Source organism: Brachyhypopomus gauderio, chromosome 5, assembly GCF_052324685.1.
Source record: "Brachyhypopomus gauderio isolate BG-103 chromosome 5, BGAUD_0.2, whole genome shotgun sequence".
NCBI classification, from domain to species: domain Eukaryota; kingdom Metazoa; phylum Chordata; class Actinopteri; order Gymnotiformes; family Hypopomidae; genus Brachyhypopomus; species Brachyhypopomus gauderio.
In genome coordinates, this window is record NC_135215.1 from 2,045,885 (window position 1) to 2,067,815 (window position 21,931).

At 43.8% G+C, this 21,931-nt stretch overlaps 1 protein-coding gene across 1 annotated transcript in view; it reads right to left on the minus strand.

The window, feature by feature from the left end:
* LOC143514052 (potassium voltage-gated channel subfamily A member 2) overlaps positions 1-18,001 on the minus strand; it is a 28,626-nt gene extending 10,625 nt beyond the window's left edge. Inside the window, exon 1 of the mRNA XM_077004812.1 lies at positions 15,088-18,001. Within this exon, the coding sequence (XP_076860927.1) occupies positions 16,032-17,711 (1,680 nt within the window). The 5' untranslated portion in view covers positions 17,712-18,001 and the 3' untranslated portion in view covers positions 15,088-16,031. The remainder of the gene's footprint in view (positions 1-15,087) is intronic.
* Between the last annotated feature and the right edge of the window lie 3,930 nt (positions 18,002-21,931).

Here is a 21,931-nt window from a genome sequence, read left to right on the forward strand (position 1 = left end):
CGCTAGCATAACACAAAACTACAGCATGCTAGAGAAGAAACAGTCAGAAAGGATAAGGAGAGAATAATGGTCTGTCTCTCTAGTCTGTGAAATTGGTTCACAATTGTATCTGCTTCTTCGCTGGACACACTGAGATCCCTGAAGCTTCACTGAATTGCGTGACATGGAGCGATAGTGAGGCTTATGCAAATGCCGCGATAACTAGCAACAAGCTAAAACACGATGCAAAGAACGCGACACAGACAAGAATAAGGTAGACAGGTTCAACGGCTTAGAACATACACAGGGCTTGAGGAATAACCAGCAGCTTATAACTCTATAATAAAAGGTAGGGAAATAAATGAGGGGCAAAACTACCACAATGAAAACTACAGGCACAGAAAGGTAACGTAAATCACTCATGCGCTAAAGAGCAGGGATGCTAAGGAGGATAATATGTGGTAAACTGGTGCTATACTGTGATGATTAGGTGTTCCCTTAATTGAGCAGTGTCTTTGAACAAATGATAACCCATGACTTCTCTTCACAGGAAGGAAAGCTTTGCTGACATGAGCTTTGCGGGAGGGCAGCAGAAGGACCAGCAGTGATGACAGGTCAGGTAAAGAACCCGTCTGGGAGCGGGACTGGCTATGTGGATGTATGTCGTGTCGCTTCACGATGGACACCCTTAGATAATGATCTGTGTGTCTACTTTAAGGTCATGTCTACCATTTCATGAGCAGACAGGGCCAGGGGCTGATGAACAAGTGGGGTGAATATGCAGCTGGGGTGAACACACACACACACACACACACACACACACACACACACACACACACACACACACACACACACACACACACACACAAAACACAAACACAAACACACACACACACTTTTATATCTGAAGACGCCCCAAAAGGAGTAGTAAAAGATGCAGAGATTTAAAATTGTTATTAAGTACACAACATAAGGTTTCCAGAGAAGCAGGACATTTTGGACATGTCCTGGGTGGACATGTTTTCAAACCTCTGTTTGAAACATGCTGTCTCTCCGGAAACAATGTGTGCTTCCCTGTAATTTTTACTAACTATATATCAAATGTTGTGTTGTGTTAATAGTATCCAGGAGTACAGAAGGTTATGATTAGTATGAAAACAAACATTTTCATCTAAGAGTATCATTTATTTGTTGGCCAGTTTAAATGCATTTTCATTATTATTTTTCAACCCCCTCCATTCTCAGCAACATGGACAGACATAAACAACAGCCTGACATTCAGTTCGTGCTAGATTCATTAGCATTTTCAGCATCATTTATGCATATTTAAGTAAACATCAAGGATTTTGGTGATATACATGGTTTTCAATGTTTTATCTCTTGGAAAAACACATCCACCACTTTCTCTAGCTCAGATCACCACTCGGATCTGAACAGCTTTGCCCAAAGCCCAGAACCAATTGTCGCAAAAGGCAAATCCTATTTCATGCTCAGATGTTAAAGGTCCACCTGTTCTGGTATATGATCCTAATGGCAGCCCAGCTCTAGGTTGTAAATAGTACTGGCCAGACGTGGTCGTAGTAAAAGCTGTGAAGGTGGCCGGGGTCTTGCTGCTCTTTCCTAGAGCCCCATGACTTTGAAGCCTTTCACAGACTAGCGCAGGACACGGACATACAATCTGCATTCCAAGCGCCCTCATGGGACGGAGAGGTTTCAGGTGACTGTGAGAGTGACCAGTCACGGTGGTATGCCCTGGGGTGAAGCCCGTGTGTGCGTTTGCGGACCGTGTGGTGTGGTCGTGTAGTTTTTGTGCGGGACTCCCGGTAGACCATGGTTCAGTGTCCTGTAGAGATTGAGAGTGCTGTGTGAGGAAAAGAACACGATTCAACCTTTGAACCTGGGACAGTTGGTTATCTGATTTGCCCTTTAGAGGTGATGTCTACCCTTGACCTTTGAGTTGCTTTAATACATACAGTGGTAGTGCTAGGAATTTATAAATGGGGTCAAGGCAACGTTATGTGGCCCAAGTCCATTAAACAAACAAACAAGCAAACAAAAAGACAAAGAATACAAGTTTCTGTTTTTTCTAATTGTTGTTGTTTATAGAAAGTTTAAGTTTCAAATAAATTGTCAGAATTGTGGTAAGATTGAGACAAATAAGAATAACATTATGAATTGAATTTTGAATTTTTATGAGTTGAGTTTTGAGTCTGGTTTTAATGGGGCAGTCATGTTCTGGTGGTAGGGAACTGGTCTTGTGACCGGAGGGTCGTGGGTTCGATTCACAGACCTGAGGCCATGACTAAGGTGCCCTTGAGCAAGGCACCTAACCCCAACTGCTCCCCGGGTGCTGGGCTAGGGCTGCCCACCGCTCTGGGCACGTGTGATCCACAGCCCCCTAGTAATCACTAGTGTGTGTGTGTGTGTTCTAACAGCACAGATGGGTTAAAAGCAGAAGACAAATTTTGATTGCGGTGTAAAAATCACAATTGATAAAATATGGCACATTTTTATTTATAAGTCCATTCATGAGTGCTCAGTGCCTTCAGTGTAGAATTTTAGTCTTGTATCGCTGTTAATGTCAGGCAATGTATTTCAGTGAGTGCCTACTGGACAGAGAGAGTTATATCTTTTGCTTCAGTCTGCAGTCATATGCACATAACATCTTTCACTGAACAACTTTCTCCCCCAAAGATTTGAATCAGCTAGTTACGTGAGAGAAAGTTTGGGCTGGCACTCAAGGTGGCCAATCAGATTTCAGGGCTGGCTGGTGCCATCCAAGCTACGCCTCTGAATACATAACAACAAGCAATTTGCTTGCTATAAATTATAAATATTTTATTGCAGAATACAATATGAAACTGTTTTCAATGGTTTGTTTTATTAAGGGCATTTTAGGAATTTTGATGGTGTCCTCCTCCACAGGGGATTGCCATGTACACACTGGCAGACCTAACTCTGTCAACGGGAGATTATAATGTACAGAACAACATGTGAAACGTACAGGTCCATATTGTAAGAGAGGCACACAGACGGTGTCCACAAATCCCCTGCAGCGTCTGCCAAAGATCACGCCTCTTAGCCTTAGATCACGCCTCTTAGCCGGTTACTCTCACTTGCCACGATTCCACATTTGTCCTGAAACCTGAGAAGGTTAAATATTTCCATGTGTCAGCTACAGGAGGAGGGCTATTGTTGTTCGACTTGCTGACTTGTAATAAAATCAAACGGAAACCATCAATTATATTTGACAAACCTGCAGTGATTTTCTGAACAGGATTATGTAACTGTAATGTGACGTTACGTGATTAAGTCCTGTGTCCTGCATTTGATTTCTTGGTAGAAAATGTCAGTAAGATTCTATTTAACCCCAGTCCTGTGAAAGCATAAGATGCTGTTTCTAAATACCAGTGAATTAAAAACATATGAATATATATTGTTTGCGATCATGCATTGTAGATACACAAAAGATCCTGCCATTCACACAGCCAGTTATCAACCAGTTATATTGTTCAGCTCTATATTAAAATAAATCATCACACATTGTATGGAGATGAAAATAATAATTTACTCTTTGATATGTTGCAATTTGCAGATTTACTAATGGCAAGAAGTCAACTATACAGGCCTAAGCACAGATCCTTGTGGTGTGCTAACAGAAAAACAACACCCAGATTAAATGGCAGGTGAGTGTGCTCACCTGTGTTAGGAGGTACCAGGTTATGTGTGAGTAAATCTGGAGCTGTCCTCTGCTTCAGTGTTATATACTGATGTCCTTTATCATATGCTACAGCTGCCAAACAGAAGTAGCGTTTTGTTTCATATAAACGTAACCTAAATACCCTGTGCCAAAATCCGACTTAATCCACTGTGTATTTAGCTGACCTTAATAAACTGCCTCATCCTGCATTGTTTTCCTCCTTTGCCATTGGGTGTTATTAATTCTCCACTTTTCACCTGACTTTGACGTTGGCATAGCAATAAGATGAGGAGGGTCACTCCCAACCTGTTAGGCCACGCCCCCCAGCGGCACCCCCAGTTTCTTCCGCTCCCTCTCTCTCTCACACCCCTGTCTTTCACTCTCTCCTTTCTGTATTCTCGCTGTCTCATTGTATCTTTCACGCTCTCTCTTTTCATCCCTCACTCTCTCATCCCACTTTCTCTTTCTTGCTTCTCTTTCTCTCTCTCCCTCCTTTCTCCATCCTTCTCCCTGCCCTGTCTCACACGTCCTGGTATCTACAGTGATATGCTGTAGGGATAAACAACACCACCATGTGTACCGTGGACACAGGAAGGCAGTCTCTCTGTGTGTGTGTGTGTGTGTGTGTGTGTGTGTGTGTGTGTGTGTGTGTGTGTGTGTGTGTGTGTATTTGATTATATGTGTGGGGAGAGCAGAGAGCAAAAGGGATAGTTTAGATAGAGGTGTAAGTGTGTGTTCAAGAGAGCACTGTAGAAACACTGAAGAGAGTGCAAAAAAGCAAGAGTGACAGAGAGAGAGAGTGTAAGTGCGAACCCTTCTGTGTGTTCGGCACAGCAGGAGTGAGAAGACCTGTTTTTCTGCATGTGTGTGTGTGTGTGTGTGTGTGTGTGTGTGTGTGTGTGTGTGTGTGTGTGTCTTTCTGCACTGAGCTGTCAAGACGATGTTATCCATGGATTATCGTCATTCCTCTTGTCAAGCAAACCATCAAAGCAAAATGAGTTGCCATCATTTCTAAAATCCCTTCCTCTGCAAAAAACGGAAGGAGCACAATGCAAGAAGATCATGAACCCATGGGCCAAACAGCAAACGGGCTCCACACACACCGACTCCAGGCAGCACGGAAAGGGAGCGTTCTTGCCTTCCGCAGGCGTCCCGACACTGACGTCAGTGACTAACAAACAGTCTGTCTCATTTTGTTTGCAACGCTGGTCATACAGTCACTTCTCGTTTCTTACTTGGTGCCCATTCTGAAACAGCACCGCTGTCCCCTCCAAGAACAGCCCCACTGCCCCCGTGCACACACCGATAAAGGGCAGGACGCCCCAGGCCTGGAGACCACAGGACACGCGGCCAAGATCTCCCATCTGCTCTGTGTTGTGTTTCTCACCTAGAGGAGACGTGGCAAAACTTCTCCGACTGTGAGTGGATGTTGTGGACAACTTTCACGGCTACTTTTACTGGTTCAGCACGTTTTTATCACAGCAATTTGATATAATTTGATAATAAATTCAGCCGTTTAATGACATGTATAATTAAATTGACATCCATAGCTGGTACATTTGAACTTCTGTCATTAATTCTAACCAGTAATACTACAGAACAACGTTATACTGGCAATGTATAGTTCATTATTTGATTCAGTATTACTACTGATATCAAATATTATTTGATAAAATATTTGATTTGATTAATGTTAGTACTGATATTATATGAAAACTTATAACTTATTGTACATCTTGTTTGCATGGAAATCTCATTGTCACCATTCATATCCTAGCACAGAACAGACGATCATCATTTGGCTGTTTAGAATTTGAATTTCTGCCATTTAAAGCACAACATGAGAGTAACAGCTAAACAAGAAAAATGCTTTAATGCCCCCGCTGTGTTTCATCTCATAGCATCAAAACTGCCCCCCCCCCCACAGAGGAGTAATCTGAAATTATTATTATTATGATTAATATTATTAATATTAATAACAATAACAACAACAATAATATCAACTGTAACCTGTTTACATTTTTTTGTATTTTTTTTACATTGTACATGAAATTGCCATTATTGAGGCCTTAGGCTCTTACAAGAACATTCTAAATACTGCCAACCTTCAAAACATGAACAAGCCCAGAGCAGGACCAATGAGATCTGCTCATGATAAAAACGTGTCTTCTTTTTCAGCCATCCTCTTTCCTGCACTGGCTGAATGCCCCTGTGCTCTCCGTGAGCGGTAAGAAGGGATGCAGCTGTGGGCAGAGATGAAGGCATCTTATGTAAGAAGCCCTCATCTCGTGTCCTCATTGCTTCGAGCTTGTTCGTATGAAGCGAGCATAACAGACTCACAGTCAAGCCCCACGAAGCCCTCCCTTGCTGAGATTAACACTTGAAGCACCACTCTAGCTCCTACATACTGTATAGAATAAAAAAGAAATCTACAATCTTTTTTCACCCTTTGCAAACGGTCTGTATGCCACAGAGACTGACTGATTAAAATATAAGATGCTGAGAGTTGTAGACATGCCCAGATTAGCATCGGAAATTTTGTTAATCCATTATTGCATTGGCATCACTGCACACAGCAGACTAAATGACATCTTGCAAGCATTTTAGTCAAAGCGCTGTTATTTATCGCCGCACCAAAATTTGACAACAGTACATGGCAACCTCCGGTATACACGTGCAGTTTTTGTCTACATCTTTTCTATTTTACGATGGGCGTGACACTGTCAATGTCTTGGAAGCTAATCTATGAGCAGGAGCACAGGATTAAGCAGGCAGGTATTCAGAATGATAATGAGCATCTACTGAAGCTTCAGCCACAACCCCAAGGGATTAAATACTGAAATATTTGGTATAGCTTTAATGTGTTCATTTCTATTACTACCAGATTAAAAATTATATAAGCAAGCCAGAGGCATATGCTTTGTGACAAATTGAGTGTATGTGTGTGTGCGTGTGTGTGTGTGTGTGTGTGTGTGTGTGTGTGTGTGTCTATGTGTGTGCATGCTCTACTTCAGTAACACTCTTGATTGGGTCTGTGCATGTCTGTTCTTAAAAACATGTAGTTACATCATTCTTTCTTTCTTTATGTGATTTTGCCTGCTCCATTCTACCTTGCAGAACTTGTAGTCCTTGCTCCAAAGTCACACTTCATAAACTCAAAATTGAAGGGAAATTCTTAAAAAAACCTTTCTTTATAGGTATTAGCCTCTTTTTTTAGACATCGTACAGAACCTCCCCTCCGTAAACCTCTTCAAACCGTACCTTCATGACGCAAGGGCTAATCGTGCAGATTGCTGATTGAACTTTTATTTTGCCGGGCCACAATTCCTTGTTCCGTACTTAACGCAGGCATACAAAAGAGATGAGTTTGGTCTCTGGTAGCAGGAACAGTGCGGCGTGGGTCGGGTACAGAGCGGCTGGGGCGGGGAGCGTGTGGTGGTGTGTGAAAGCACACCTCCAGATATAACCCCACATCGCCTACGGTGCTATGTCACACTCTGCGCCGTTCCCGCTCATGTGTAAGTGACGAGGAGAACGAGAGGTGTGGGAGGATCTGGGTACTGAAGAGGAGTCTGATAATGGAGTATTGACAGCGCCTCTAAACCGAACTGCTGAAATAATACGCAGGAGAGTGTCGTCATGGGATGTAGTGAGGCACAGCTGTTTTTTTTTTGTGGGAGGAGTTTGGAGAGATGGGGGGAGGGACAAACTGCCCCAGGGCTTTCTTCTGCAAAAGGTCTGCAGTAGCTCTCCAAAGACTCATGTTCAAAGATACGAGTATTAAGCTTAATCCCAGGTTATCAGAATCCAAGTTTTTTCTAGCTGTATATAATTTTGGCTTTGCGTAATATCGCTCACCTCTTGAAGAGCAGTGGTAATGCTAAGACAACGAGACATTGTATGTTTAACGCAGTAAACATACACTGAAGAAAAAAATCCTCACATCTATGCCATTTCTATCATATCAGCGTCGTTGTACTGGGCAGACACTGGAATGCCATTCGGTGGCTTTGGGAGAACAGAAGGAGAAGAGGGACCTTGTGTGCATTCTGATACTCTCATTTTGTCCTGTTGTATGTGACGGGTGAAACATCACTCTTACCCTATCGTTGTGAGGACGAGGGGGGGGGGGGACTAATTCAGATTGGACCATGGAGCTGTTTTTAGACATAATAAAAAGGCAGTTTTGTTCCCATCCATCAAATATCCATCTTTTCAGACACTACACCTCAAGTATTAGATGAGTACAAACATCAAGCAAAACAAATCAATAACAATAACAAGACACCTCCATGCACCCCTAGCCCCAAAACAAAACAAAAAAAAAAAACCCTCCAACTTTGAGAGAGACCAATACTAAAATGTCTACTGCAGAGCTGTAAAACTGTCCCCTTAATTAACGGCTGTCTCCAAGTGCAGCGACTGGTTTTCCTGGTGAGAGTAATGGGACTCGCTGCCTAATGCGATTGGCAGCAGAACTCGGATGAGGATGCATGTTCTGGATCATCTGGTGCAGACGCAGTGGGAATCGGTAGTGAAATCAGAGCACATAATTAGCGTTACTCGGAGATGATGATTGCACCGCAGGTTGCCGGGGCAATTTTTACGCGATGCGCACATAAATGATCACTGGGTTTCCGTGAAATTTCGGAACGGTCTGGCTCATGTACAGTTTAATATTTAAGTGATCTCTGCTTAACTAATTTATGTGCCATTACTTTTTACTTACATTATGACAGGCTGTCAGCTTTGTTTAATTAAAATGAACCTCTTGACAGCTCATCACTTTGTGTTAAGTGCTGCTGTGTATCTTGCTCTGTAAATGCTATTAATATTGCTTTTGTCGGGTGGGCGTGAGTTTCAAGGGTTTATAGACACCTCTTACATGCTAAAAGAGATACATCAGATATAATAAGAATCTATGTATTACTGTTTCTGTTACTCCCTGTAACAGAACTATGATCACCTATTAACAGTAATCAGAAGATTAGGAATAGGAAATGTGTATTTTTCTATTAATATGTTCTAGTAATATGCTTTATCAGGTATACATTATATTCAGTTATTCAGAAGTGCTGAGCTGTTGTTCTGTTGATTCTTACACTCACCTGCCTCAGTAAATAAAATAACCAGTTGTTACAACTGAGGCATCTCTGAATCCACAACACGTTGAACCTTGAGGTGGATGGGCTACAGCAGCAGAAGACCACACCGGGTGCCACTCCTGACAGCTAAGAACAGGAAACTGAGGCTACAATTAACACAGGCTCACCAAAATTGGACAATAGAAGATTGGAAAAACGTTGCCTGGTCTGAGGAGTCTCGATTTCTGTCAGAATTTGGCATCAACAACATGAAAGCATAGATCCATCCTGCCTTGATTCAACAGTTCAGGCTGGTGGTGGTGGTACAATAGTGTGGGGGATTATTTCTGGCACACTTTAGGCCCATTAATACCAATTGAGCATTGTGTCAATGCCTCAGCCAACCTGAATATTATTACTGACCCTGTCCATCCCTTTATGACCACAGTGTACCCATCTGCTGATAGCTAATTCCAGCAGGTTAACGCACCACGTTATAAAGCACAAATCATCTCAGACTGGTTTCTTGAACATGACAATGAGTTCAATGAACTCAAATGGCCTCCACAGTCATCAGGTCTCAAACCATCAAAGCACATTTGGGATGTGGTGGAACGGGAGATTCACATCATGGATGTGCAGCCGACAAATCTGCAGCAACTGCGTGATGCTATCATGTCACTAGTCATCCCTGCTACAAGGGTAAAGCGAGACCGTGTTTCCTGTTCTTCCTGCACCCCTAAGCTCCCGAGTGACCTAAGGGCATCTAAGAAAAGGGTAAAGACCTATTGCTTCCTATTAGCTTTTAATTAGCATGTAGCTAAAGATAAACATCACTGCTACAATTAATGATTATTTCTAGATTTTCAGGGGACATCTGGGAATTTAAAATTGGCAGATTTTTCTTCCCACAGAGATTTAAATTTTATCTGAATGGTCCATCAGTACAACTCAATACAACAGTACAAAATATGGTGTCAGAGCACCTGGTTTCCCAGGACTCTTTAATATGGAGTGACAGATATGAAGACACTAGGTAATATCTGACTGGATATATCATCACCATTTCACTTTGTACATATTTCTTTGTCCTCGTTAATGAACACCTCTCTTGATTCCACGGCCTCTACAGTGATGACTGAAATCTTTTTAAGTAATTTCACGGAGGTTCAGAGGGGAGAACACAGGGCTAAAATGCCAGAAGCAATATGGACCTCGCTTTACAGAGGCATGCCCAGTAACGGAGCGCCCACATTGCTGCCTCTTTGGTGCCCACCAACCGTCACTGGTACCTCTCTCTCAATGGTGCCCCCCGATGGTGCTCCTTGGGACTGTTTGCTCTCTCTCCATCTCTTCCTCTTCCCACATCCTGGCACATGTGAAACTCAGCCAAGCTCAAGCGTCCAGGAAGTAGAGCCATCGGAGCTTGGATGCTCGCGTTTAAATGTAAACGCTCTATGATGATTATAGAAGGCGAACCGTGCCCACAAAATGTCACCGTAACGCATTTATGCAGTAAAGCTACAGAACTTATCTACCGTTTGTGGGGAAAGCGGAAGAAAAGTAATAAAAAAATGAAAACAACCCATCAGGTGACAGAGATTAGCAAAACCTTCATCCAGTGTAGGCTGTGCTATTTCAGAGCACAAAGAGGAGTTTGTCTGTACCTGTGCCTTCTCAATGTTAAACATGCTGCTTGCTGCTTTGCTGAAACAAGAAAAAAGAAGGTGTGCTCAATCCGCCTGACTATGAAGCACTGGCAATGGCAAAACCCATTACTGTCAAGCACAAATAGATCTTCTGCTGGCCTTGAGTTATTCCACGTGGAGATGTATTACTAATAAATGCTGTTTGTTTTTTACAGTCTGAGCCGTGAGGCACCTTCAGGTCAGATGTGTATCACTTCAGCATGGTCTGGCTGCTTTAATAAAGGAAGTGTGACTTTATTCAAAATGATGTGTCTTCATTCACATTCCACACAGCCACTGAATGTACAGTATGACCATGCACACATACAGTTGCCAACCTTTTGTTAAGTAGAGATACATACACAATGTGAGCACAGTGTGCATGTACTTTTCCACCACCTCACAAATTGTATTATATGGAGCACAATCTATCACTGATCACTGTGTTGTCCATGCACACAACACCTCAAACCTCTCTGTAATACTCCCAGCAGGAAACATCATAGAAAGCAGCTGACGAGTTATTTTAACCGATCGCTGGCTGACTCCCCTCGCCCTGTTTGATATGCCGACGGATGTGCCAGCCTTTCTGGGGCACCCATGCCACGGCCCTGTGCTGTCAGCTGGCAATGGTGTATGACCTTGTGTAGAACCATGATGCCACAGTTCTAATCACTGTGCAGACTGGATGTTACGCCTACCAGTCGTGTCGGCCTCCAATGGCAGCCCAGTTATGGACGGGATCTGGGAACCCAGTGATGTCATTAAAGCAAACCTCTCGCCTCTGATGACATCATTCGCTCGCAGAGATTGCTGGACAGTGCGTTCCCTCTCTTCGAATTTCATACGTAACCCACTTTAAAATGTTGAACAATACTGAAAAGAAATTCAAGGTAAAACCATACTAAGAGCAAAAAATTACAAGAACACGCTTTTATGTTGTAATGAGAAAGGAAGGATTACCTAAGGAAGAATGATTTCTTTCCTGCAGCAAGATTTTTTTAATGTCTCTGTGCCTCTGTGAACACAGGTCCCAAGGTCAGGAGGTCATAACATGCTCTGAGATGAGGTTTCTGAGGCCTCGTCCACTCCCTTCCCTATCTACCTTCCTCCTTCTCTCCTCTTCCTCTCTCCCTCTATTCATCTACTTTCAATCTTCCCCTCTCCTGTGCAGTTAGACTGACCTGCAGTGTGCCTAATGTCAGACTAGCACCCTAATGCTAAAAAAACACTATGCAGATACTCCACTTACAAATAAACAAAAATAATCCGAAGACCAATACACTGTCCTGACTCTTCTCTGCTAAATTTCAAATGCTATGTTGATTGATGTCATCTGTGCTGCAGAGACCCGGCAAATCCATACCTAAGACACCTGCTGCCCAGATCTCAAAGCGCTTGTCTATAGCTCAACAGCTGGACAAGTCCTCCAAGCTCTGCTGGTGAAAGACAACACCCTCCAAATAGACTGTCCTGGGGTGGAGGCCTCCAGGTTCCAGCCTACAATTCCCAGTGCAGTTGCTGACAACCACTTCCCCTCCAGCAGTCACTTTCTACTGACCTTGTGTGGGTTCCACATGCTCTCTATAATTGCTCCATGGCCCTGGGGTCTACAGCTCAAATCTCAGAGCTCTCGGTGCAGAACAGACCTGATAACGTGTTTTTCAGCCGAGATGCTGTATTGTGGTTTTTTTTTCTTTTCAATTTTGCCCTCTCTTTGCAATGAGCATATATGAGCTGCCAAATATACATACAATCAGCAGCCACTTTATTGGGTACACCTGCTTATAAATGCAAATGTTGAATCAGCCAATCACATGGCAGCATCTGAATGCATTTAGGCATGTAGATATGGCCAAGACGATTTGCTGCGTCAGAATGGGGAAGAAAGGTGATTTAAGTGACTTTGAACGTGGCATGGTTGTTGAGTATTTCAGAAACTGCTTATCTACTGGGATTTTCACGCACAACCATCTCCATGGTTCACAGAGAATGGTCTGAAAAAGAGACAATATCCAATGAGCGGCAGTTCTGTGGCTGCAAATATCTTGTTGATGCCAGAGGTCAGAGGAGAATGGCCAAACAGGTTTGAGATGATAGAATGGCAACAGTAACTCAAATAACCAGTCGTTACAACCGAGACATGCAGAAGAGCATCTCTGAATGCACAACACGTTGAAGCTTGAGGTGGATGGGCTACAGCAGCAGAAGACCACACCAGGTGCCACTCCTGTCAGCTAAGAACATGAAACTGAAGCTACAATTCACACAGGTTTACAAAAATTTGGCAATAGAAGATTTGAAAAAATTGAGTCTTGATCTATGCTGTGACGTTCAGATGGTAGGGTCAGAATTTGGTGTCAACAACATGAAAGCATGGATCCATCCTGCCTTGTATCAACAGTTCAGGCTGGTGGTGGTAGTGCAGTGGTGTGGGGGATATTTTCCTGGCACACTTTGTCCCCATTAATACCAATTGAGCATCGTGTCAACGCCACAGTCTACCCAAGTATTGTTGCTTACCATGTCCATCCCTTTATGACACATCTTCTGATGGCTACTTCCAGAAGGATAACGTGCCATGTCATAAAGCACGAATCATCTCAGACTGGTTTCTTGAACACAACAATGAGTTCACTGTACTCGAATGGCCTCCACAGTCACCAGATCTCAGTCCAATAGAGCACCTTTGGGATGTGGTGGAACAGGAGATTCGCATCATGGATGTACAGCTGACAAATCTGCAGCAACTGCGTGACGCTATCATATCAATATGGATCAGAATCTCTGAATATCTCAATGTCTCCAGTACCTTGTTGAATCTATGCCACAAAGGCTTAAGGCAGTTCTGATGGGGGTCCAACCCTGTACTAGCAAGGTGTACCTAATAAAGTGGCCGGTGAGTGTATACTGTGATCGGTATAGTCCATGTATGTATGTATAGTTACACAGGACCGGTTACACAGCTGCACTAAACTCTTTGCTAGGCTCTATATCTTGCATTGAAAACATGGAATCCTTATAATTTAATATTTGAGGCCAAGGCATGAAAAATACACCAGCTTTCTTCAGAACTGGGTCAGCTACAGCGTGGTCCATTTCATCCGGTCACTCCCTCAATTTGAGGCCCTCCCCCGAGACCCAGCTGGGGCAAAGCTGCTGCAAACAGCTTTGTTCAGTCCCTCTCAGTTTTATCTCATTAGAAAGCAACACTGTTTCAGGTGAAGCCACAGACCTCACTGAAGGCACCGTTTCATACCACAAAGATATCTAAGACATGGACATGGATTCATGTCCCAGGAATGGCATTCAAAAAAATCACCAGTACAGTGACGTGGTGTTTGTTGGTTTGGCTATGTACTCAGCCATGCTGGGTATTGTAAATGTAACTCATGCTCGTGGACCTCATCTTAGTGATATTCATACTGGTTTTGGTATTTACATCTCTGTTGGGTGATCAACCTGTCAGAAAGCAGTACTACAGTGAATTATTTCTGACAGATATGTGTCAAAGGATACCACACAGAGAACGTAGAAGAACACAAGAAGAAAAGGTGGAAAAAAAGATCTGTAAAACATTAACATACCACCTTACAACTGCCAACACACACACACACACACACACACACACACACACACACACACACACACACAATAGGTAACTGTTAAAGGCATACAAACTTCAGCTTGTATTCAGTCACTATGGCATGTTTGGCCTTAATCATATGTAAAAAACCTACAGAATAATTTATCGGTTTATTTGATAACAGTATCTTATAACCTAGCACGATCTGATGTGTGTGGTCACGGAACGTTATGTAACTGGACCTTGTTCATGAGATATCATCTCCTTCAATTCAGACCAGTCATTTTATATGCAATCAGGTAACATGAATAATACATCGACAACCAGTTATATTACCAGCATGCTAACGTTTGTAGGCTAGGATGTTATAAAATGTATTTTTAATTTTTACAAACTGCGTTGTTTGTAAAAATTAAAAATAGTATAGAGTGGCGTTTATGAATGTTTATTATTGATTGCTAAAATGTAAGATTTCGATAATCGCAGCAATGAATAGCACAGTAGACATTTGTAGAGGAAATCGCGTACAGTATAAGGTAATTCTGAGGTCAGCGTGTCTCTTCGTCCCGGGGAAAACTTAAGGTTCCCTAAAACTATAGTAAAGTTTTTTTTTTTAACGTAAGTGTTCCCTAAAACTATAGTAAAGTTTTATGTTGAAATGGTTATTTCGATAAATCGCGGATATCGTTGCAAATGAGGTCATCTGATGCCCAAGATGCTACGATATTCTGACTGACTTGACGTTTCTTCTCGCCTGCTCACTTGTGCGCGACCTCGAACGCAGGTGGTACTGAAAGGACAGCTCCCCCTCGCGCGTCACCTGTGCTCGCGAAGCTCTCAAAACCAATTATCACTTCTATTTGATATCTTCTGTCACGTGGACGTCGAAGATGTCCAGGTTTTGGTCAACGGAACTTTCTCGTTTAAAAGATAGTAACAATGCTTTGTCGGTTCTCTTTTCCCTAGCACTTAAGAGAAAATGGTACCTTAGGACAGTGTATAAAAATCTTTCAATTCCCAAAAATATGAAAAGTTAATAGAGCTACTGACCTTTAATCTACGCGAGACAGTCCTAGAGGAGGAGGTCATCTTGAAGATTCCGTGTATTCTCCGATGTTCATCAAATGGAAGGAAGAGTTGTCCATAGTACACCGTCATTTCTGAAGCATTTCCCCCGTTTCAGTATGCCTTACATCTTATACTTCAACCTCCTGAGTTGAATTTCCAGGACAGCGAAGGCGCGATTTCCTCATTTTTCAGCAGTCAAATAAAATATCTCAGTTTTCCTTACAGTCATCGTGTGAATATGCCTCTGATATTTCTGTTATCTTTTGACATAATAAATAAAAACTAGTGGCTTATATCGGAGTTTAGAATTAGGGGATATTAAACTACGACTCTTACATTAACCAAGTAATCAAATAACATCATACGATTCTTTGGAAGCCTCTATTACAACAAACAGTTTGATAGGAAATATGTACATGACTTCTGATGCGTTTGATAGGACAATAGCAGTAAACATAAGACTGACAAAGACGGTACATTTACGAAAATAAATGACCTATTTTGGCTTTTTGTTGAAGACAGTGTTCTAGGACAGCTATTTACAGGAACCGACATGATTATTGGTGATACCTCAGTTAAGGCCTACACGTCTGTGATACAGTGCATTTGAGGTCAAACGCACTAAAGCTTGCCTCATATTATATTATGACTTCCCGCATTAAGGTATGTGTCAGTTAAATTGGTGCCTAAATTGGCATCCGACATATTTGTTCGTCTGATTTATAAGACAATATCCTTTCTTATAAAAAAACTTTTTGTCTGAAACGTTCCAGTCCTGCAGCGACGTGCTCATTATTCGATTATGCGAATTCTCAGCGCGCCTTAACTCGTGATATCTTCCATATCTAGTCTACTGAAAGAAATAAAATTCCAGGTTAGTATCTCACCAAATGTGGCGGTTATTGTTTTTAAACTCGCGCTAAGTATTATAGATCCGTTTCCCTTGCGTCTATGCAAAAGGCATACAGAGAGCTTCTGATATCCATGTTACTGTTTGCTTTGATGTTTGCTTTCTCGACAGGCGTGTTAACCCCGTCGTTGTTCTCCACGTCTCTCGTGGACTTCAGAGATGACCCACTCCGACTGCGTTTCAGTTCGTTGCAAGGGCTGTCGTGCCCACTGACCGGTTCATCCTTGAGCGATGCCTGATCTTGGTCAGTCTCTCTGTGATAGAAGTAATTAAAGTTAGACACAATGACGGGCACCGGCAACGCAATGGTCAATACTCCCGCAATGGCACACAGCGAGCCGACTATTTTGCCCCCAACCGTTACCGGTCTCATGTCACCATAACCAACAGTTGTCATGGTGACTACAGCCCACCAGAAGGCATCTGGTATGCTGGAGAAATGGGATTCGGGTTCGTCCGCCTCTGCGAAGTACACTGCGCTGGAGAACAGGATGACGCCGATGAAGAGGAAGAAGATTAAAAGGCCCAGCTCTCGCATGCTGGCCTTCAGCGTCTGACCCAGAATCTGCAGGCCTTTGGAGTGACGCGACAGCTTGAAGATTCGGAACACCCTGACGAGCCGGATGACCCTCAGGATGGCCAGAGACATGGCCTGCTGCTGGCCGTTGGTCTGCTCCTGCCCCTGCTGCTCCACCAACTCCGTGCCCACCGTAATAAAGTAAGGCATGATGGACATGATGTCAATGATGTTCATGATGGTTTTGGTAAACACCGACTTGCTCGGACAGGCAAAGAACCTCACTATCAGTTCGAAGGTGAACCATATCACGCAGGTGGTTTCGATAATGAAGAAAGGATCGGAGAAGGTGAGAGACGGTCGGACCAGAGTACTGTTGTCCAGTCTGCTCGTCACAGGCAGGTCTCTCTCATCACGGAATTCTGGCAGCGTTTCCAGGCAGAAGGTGATTATAGATATGGTGATTACAATAACAGAGACTATTGCGATGCCTCGGGCGGGACTGGAACTTTCTGGGTACTCAAATATGAGCCATACCTGTTTCTGAAATTCGTTTTGCGGTAAGGGTTTCTCTTCCTCCTTGATAAAACCTTCGTCTTCTCGGAAACGCTCCATCGCTTCTTCTCCCAACTGGTAAAACCGAATTTCGTCGGCGAACACGTCAATGGAGACATTAACAGGCCTCCGGATTTTACCTCCCGACTGATAGAAATAAAGGATTCCGTCAAAACTTGGCCTGTTGCGGTCAAAGAAGTACTCGTTCCTGAGTGGGTCGAAATACTTAATTCTTTTGTCGGGGTCTCCAAGTAAAGTGTCTGGAAACTGGTTCAGCGTGCCCAACTGGGTTTCGTACCTAAGCCCAGCAATGTTGATGAGAACTCGCTCGCTGTTCTCGTTGTCCATGTCCATCCCCAGCATGTCCTCGTCGAAGAGATGGGGACTGTGGTCGGCGCGCAGGAGCGCGTCCATGGCATTTTCGCTGCAACTGAAAGTGTTGTTCATGTCATTAGTTCTCCACGAACTTGGCTGAGGACTTCCGAGCTTGTTCAGCTTCTTGCCGTAGTCCTCACTGTGTCCGGTCTGGACGAAGGCTGGATGATGCCGCGCGTTCTGGCAGGTCTCTTCGGCATTGCTTCCTTTTGCGCCGCCGTTCTCAAAACTCACCAAGGCTATCTCCATCTCCAAGCCATTAAATATTCACCAACAAAAGACCTGTGGAGTCGGACCCCGAATCTCTTCGCCCTCAGCCCGGTCGGCTCCAGATAAAGCTGGTACAGTCCAAAGTGCCCTCCTACTCTCCAGATTTAACTACATGTATGTGCACCGTGCGCGTAAACCGGCGCGTGCGCCACGGTCTCGACAAAGTAAATAACACGGCGAGAGGAGAATTGAAGACCCGGATGAGAAAGTACCGCTTATTCCTGACGTCAAAACAGGCGCTTATTCACGACAGACGGGGAATCCTCTGTCTTTCAGTGTTAGTGCATTCTGAACTCTGAGAGAGAGAGAGAGAGAGAGAGAGAGAGAGAGAGAGAGAGAGAGGGGCGGGGGGCGGTCGGGAGGGTGGCCCGGAGGAGGGGTCTGACCCTCCCTTCTCGCAAACAGTCACCTGTCAGATTTTTGAAACATTCACGTCCTTGCATGTTCCAGACGTCTTAGTACAAATATGTTGCATTATCACAGCTTTCGTTCTGTCTTCTTATACCGACATCATGTTTTACATTCATTATGTGTTAATTACTCACACCCGCGCTTCTGTTTCTTTGCTTTTTAAATATTATTTGCAATGTGTGTTGGGTTATATTTAATAGTAGTTTCCATTTGTAATGTACAATTTGTCATTTAATGTTCCTTTTTTTATCTTGTCTATTTGAATGCAGGGACTGTTTGCTAGGCAGCATGCATTCATGGTTGGGTGGATATTGTTATGCCAGAGGTTAAATTGCGTCACCAATTGCTTTGTACATGTGTATGTATGTGCCATCTCTCTCTCTCTCTCTCTCTCTCTCTTGCTCTCCCTCTCTTTCTCTTTCTTGCTCTCTCAGAATATTATTTGTATTTGTGTGTGCATTCATGTTGGGTTTACAGGGCTAACAGGAAGACATTTAATCTAGTCATTTTCAGCCACTGTGCTAATGTGTATTGTCAGCTCAGGACTGATACCTTCTGCTTGTATTTCAGGTAACTGCCTTCTTACTTTAAGAGCCCTGTGTAAAGACTGAGCTATGGTACTTCTGATGTCTACGCACAACCTCGTGAGTACTGCCAAATCCAGGAAAATAAACAAAATATCAGCATCTGTAATTTGGTGAATCAATGAAGCTGGAAGCCTGCCGATTCGGTCAAATGGCCACTGAGTTGCATGACTAATGACTTTCATTAGGCTGTTTGATGAAGTTGCACTTCTTAAAGGGGGTTGTGTATAAGAATTTCATTAAGTAAGACTAACAATTGATCACTGCTAATCACTGTACATTTGTTAGAATTTGCTACACATTTGCTACACAGTTTTTTTTTTAACATGCATAAAGGAAACAGAAGATAGAAGTGTCATTAAAAATCTAGATATGTGTCGTTAAAAAGAACAGTGTCATTCTCTGTCCTGAATGCAGGATTTGCTCATATAGGTCTTTAAAAGTCTTCTTCCTCCTCATCATCACGTTTTGCCAGACTAGACACAGAGAAACCCTTGTGTTTTCAAGAAGTCTGCAAAAAATGCCACCTTGAGTTCCCTCCCCATAAGAACATCTATTGCCTGGGATGAGTCAGTGGGGAGTGACCCCAGCGAGAGACGTCAGGACGGGGGGGAGGGGCAGGCTCACTGAGGAGAGTGGAAAAGAGGAGAGTGGAAAAGAGGAGTGTGGAAACGAGGAGTGTGGAAACGAGTGTGCGGAGGAAGATGGGAGGAGTCACAGAAAAACCGAACACAGAACATGGCCGAAGGGGACAGTGGCTGCAGTCACCCTTATTCGGAGAGTTGGAGAAAGCCAGAGAGAGACAGCTGGAAGTTTCAGGGTGTAGGAACAGCGTGAGAGACAGAGGGAGGGTAGAAGAAGAAACATGATGGGGGTGAGGAGGTTTGGGGGGGGGGGGGGGGGGGGGGGTGCGTTGGCTTCAACAGAGTATGTGAGTAATCTCAGCTGCGTATTAGCGCTCTGCTGAATGTTGTATTGGAGTAAGCCTTATGGAACAGGCCAGCCCGGAAGCTGGACATATTTCTCATCAGACCAGTCTGGAGCGGTCAGGCTCTCTGCTGCCAGGCTGCCATGTGACCGCACCACTGAAGGGCAGCATGGTCACGTTAAACAGGAAATGCTAACCCACTTCCTGCTCTGCCTGGGTTGACAGAAAATATCTACCTTCCTTCTCCATTGAAACTTTTGATGCACATATCCATGTTCAGATGCTAACTGAGGGCCAGTGAACACATGGTTGTGAGTTTGAGCCCAGTTAATGAAATGCTGTCATTGCCAATGTACATTTGAGGAAACAGTTTAGACTGAGGAACTGAACCAGCACCAGTGAATTGAGACATATGAGCAATACATTCAGCTAGCTGCACAGGTTATGTGCTTTCAACGGTAGCTGAGAGTTGGTCTCCAAAAAGGGATAAGCCTCTAATCTGACTATATTTACTTTTTCCTCCATGATGAATCTATTTTAATTGCCACAGACTGACCTTGAGTTTCAAAAACACAAATGACTCATTGCAGGGTAACAGAATGTATGACAGGGGTAGCAGACAGCCCATTATTGCAGGGGTGGCAACACCCTCTGTGCACCTTATTCTCTGTGTGCAGGTTTTCTGACGGAGTATCTGTCAGTGCTGTTGGACTGCTGGACACAACAGCAACTGTCTTCATCTATCTGCCGCAACTCGACCACGCGCTGCTCGGCTCTACAATCGGGAGCAACCTTTCCCTTCGTGTCTTACACACACACACACACACACACACACACACACACACACACACACACACACACAACGTACACAATAATACGCCACCACCGAAATGTCTCGGCCTGGATAAACCGTGATGCGAATGTCACATGTGTCTTGTGGTGAGCAATAACTCAATGACAGGTGCACTGGGCCCACAGTGGGCCAGAATTCGCCTTCACAAAGACAGAAGCTTAGCACGCACATTCTATTAATGGATGTGAATCATTGCAAATTCCAATAATCACATAATTTGACAAGCCATCTAATCCTTCAAGAACCAACGTGGCAGTGAACGCCTATGAGATATACAGGAATAAAGTATTAAAAACGTTATTGCAAACTGCATATAACCCTCAGCTTTGAAGTTGATACCACATGCTGTTGGTTTATGTCATAGTTCCTTTTGGCTGATGCACTTTGTTTATCGTGAGTGGATCTTGCGGGACAGCTGTGCATTGTGAATTTAAACACAAGCTGAATTTTATGGGGCTGCCACCGCGGGATAATCTTTGTCCTGCAGACCTGCGCGGGACGCCGGGCAGCAGGAGCGTGACGGCGGGCTTGGCTTTCACTGTAACATGAAGACGGGAGAGAGAAAAGGAAGGAGAGGACGGAGAGAGAGAGAAAGAGAGAGAGAGAGAGAGAGAGAGAGAGAGATACATCATTTCTTATCTCTTTAGCCCAGCTTTATCTAGATAAGGGCTGTGTGAATCTCATGTAGATGAAAGCTCTGTCCTCTGGTGTGATAACATCCAGAGCAGGAGAGGGAGGTGTGTCCTAACCATCACGAGGTTGTAGGTAGTGCCGGGCCTTCTGGTCACACCACCAGGACAGCATACACTCTTTCTTCTGTTTCTATTCTATCCCCACCGCATCTACATGACACGCGAAAGCAAAGCACACAAGTGTACAGCACCGTAATTAGCCCAAGCCCAGATGCAGAAACAAACAAATGTGAAAATATAATTAAGAGGCATACCAGTCGTCCTGATGAACTGCCCTGGTGAGACAAGCCGGGCTTTGTTCTTGGTTGGTTTTAATTGGTGGGACTATTTACGTGTAGTTTGTGTCAGAACTGAGTGGAAGCAAAACTCCACTTCGTGCAATGTCCGTTGCAAGCATGTGTGTGTGTGTGTGTGTGTGTGTGTGTGTGTGTGTGAGTGTGTGTGTGAGTGAGCATGTACCGTGTTTTTGTGCAGAATGTTTATCAGGCTGTTGCCTGCAACCATGTAAGCATGCTCGAACACGAGTCTTCTTCTCATTGTTTATGCATGCACTATGAGTAAGAGTGTGTGGCTTGTGTCTGTGTGCACGTCTGTGTGTGTGCACGTCTGTGTGCGTGTCTGTGTGTGTGTGCGCATGTGCACCTTTGATGAGGAGCTTGGGGAAAAAGGCTGCGATTATGTCTAGTGTCTCTACGCTGATGCGGAGCTCTCTGGTGCTTCAGGTCTTGTTG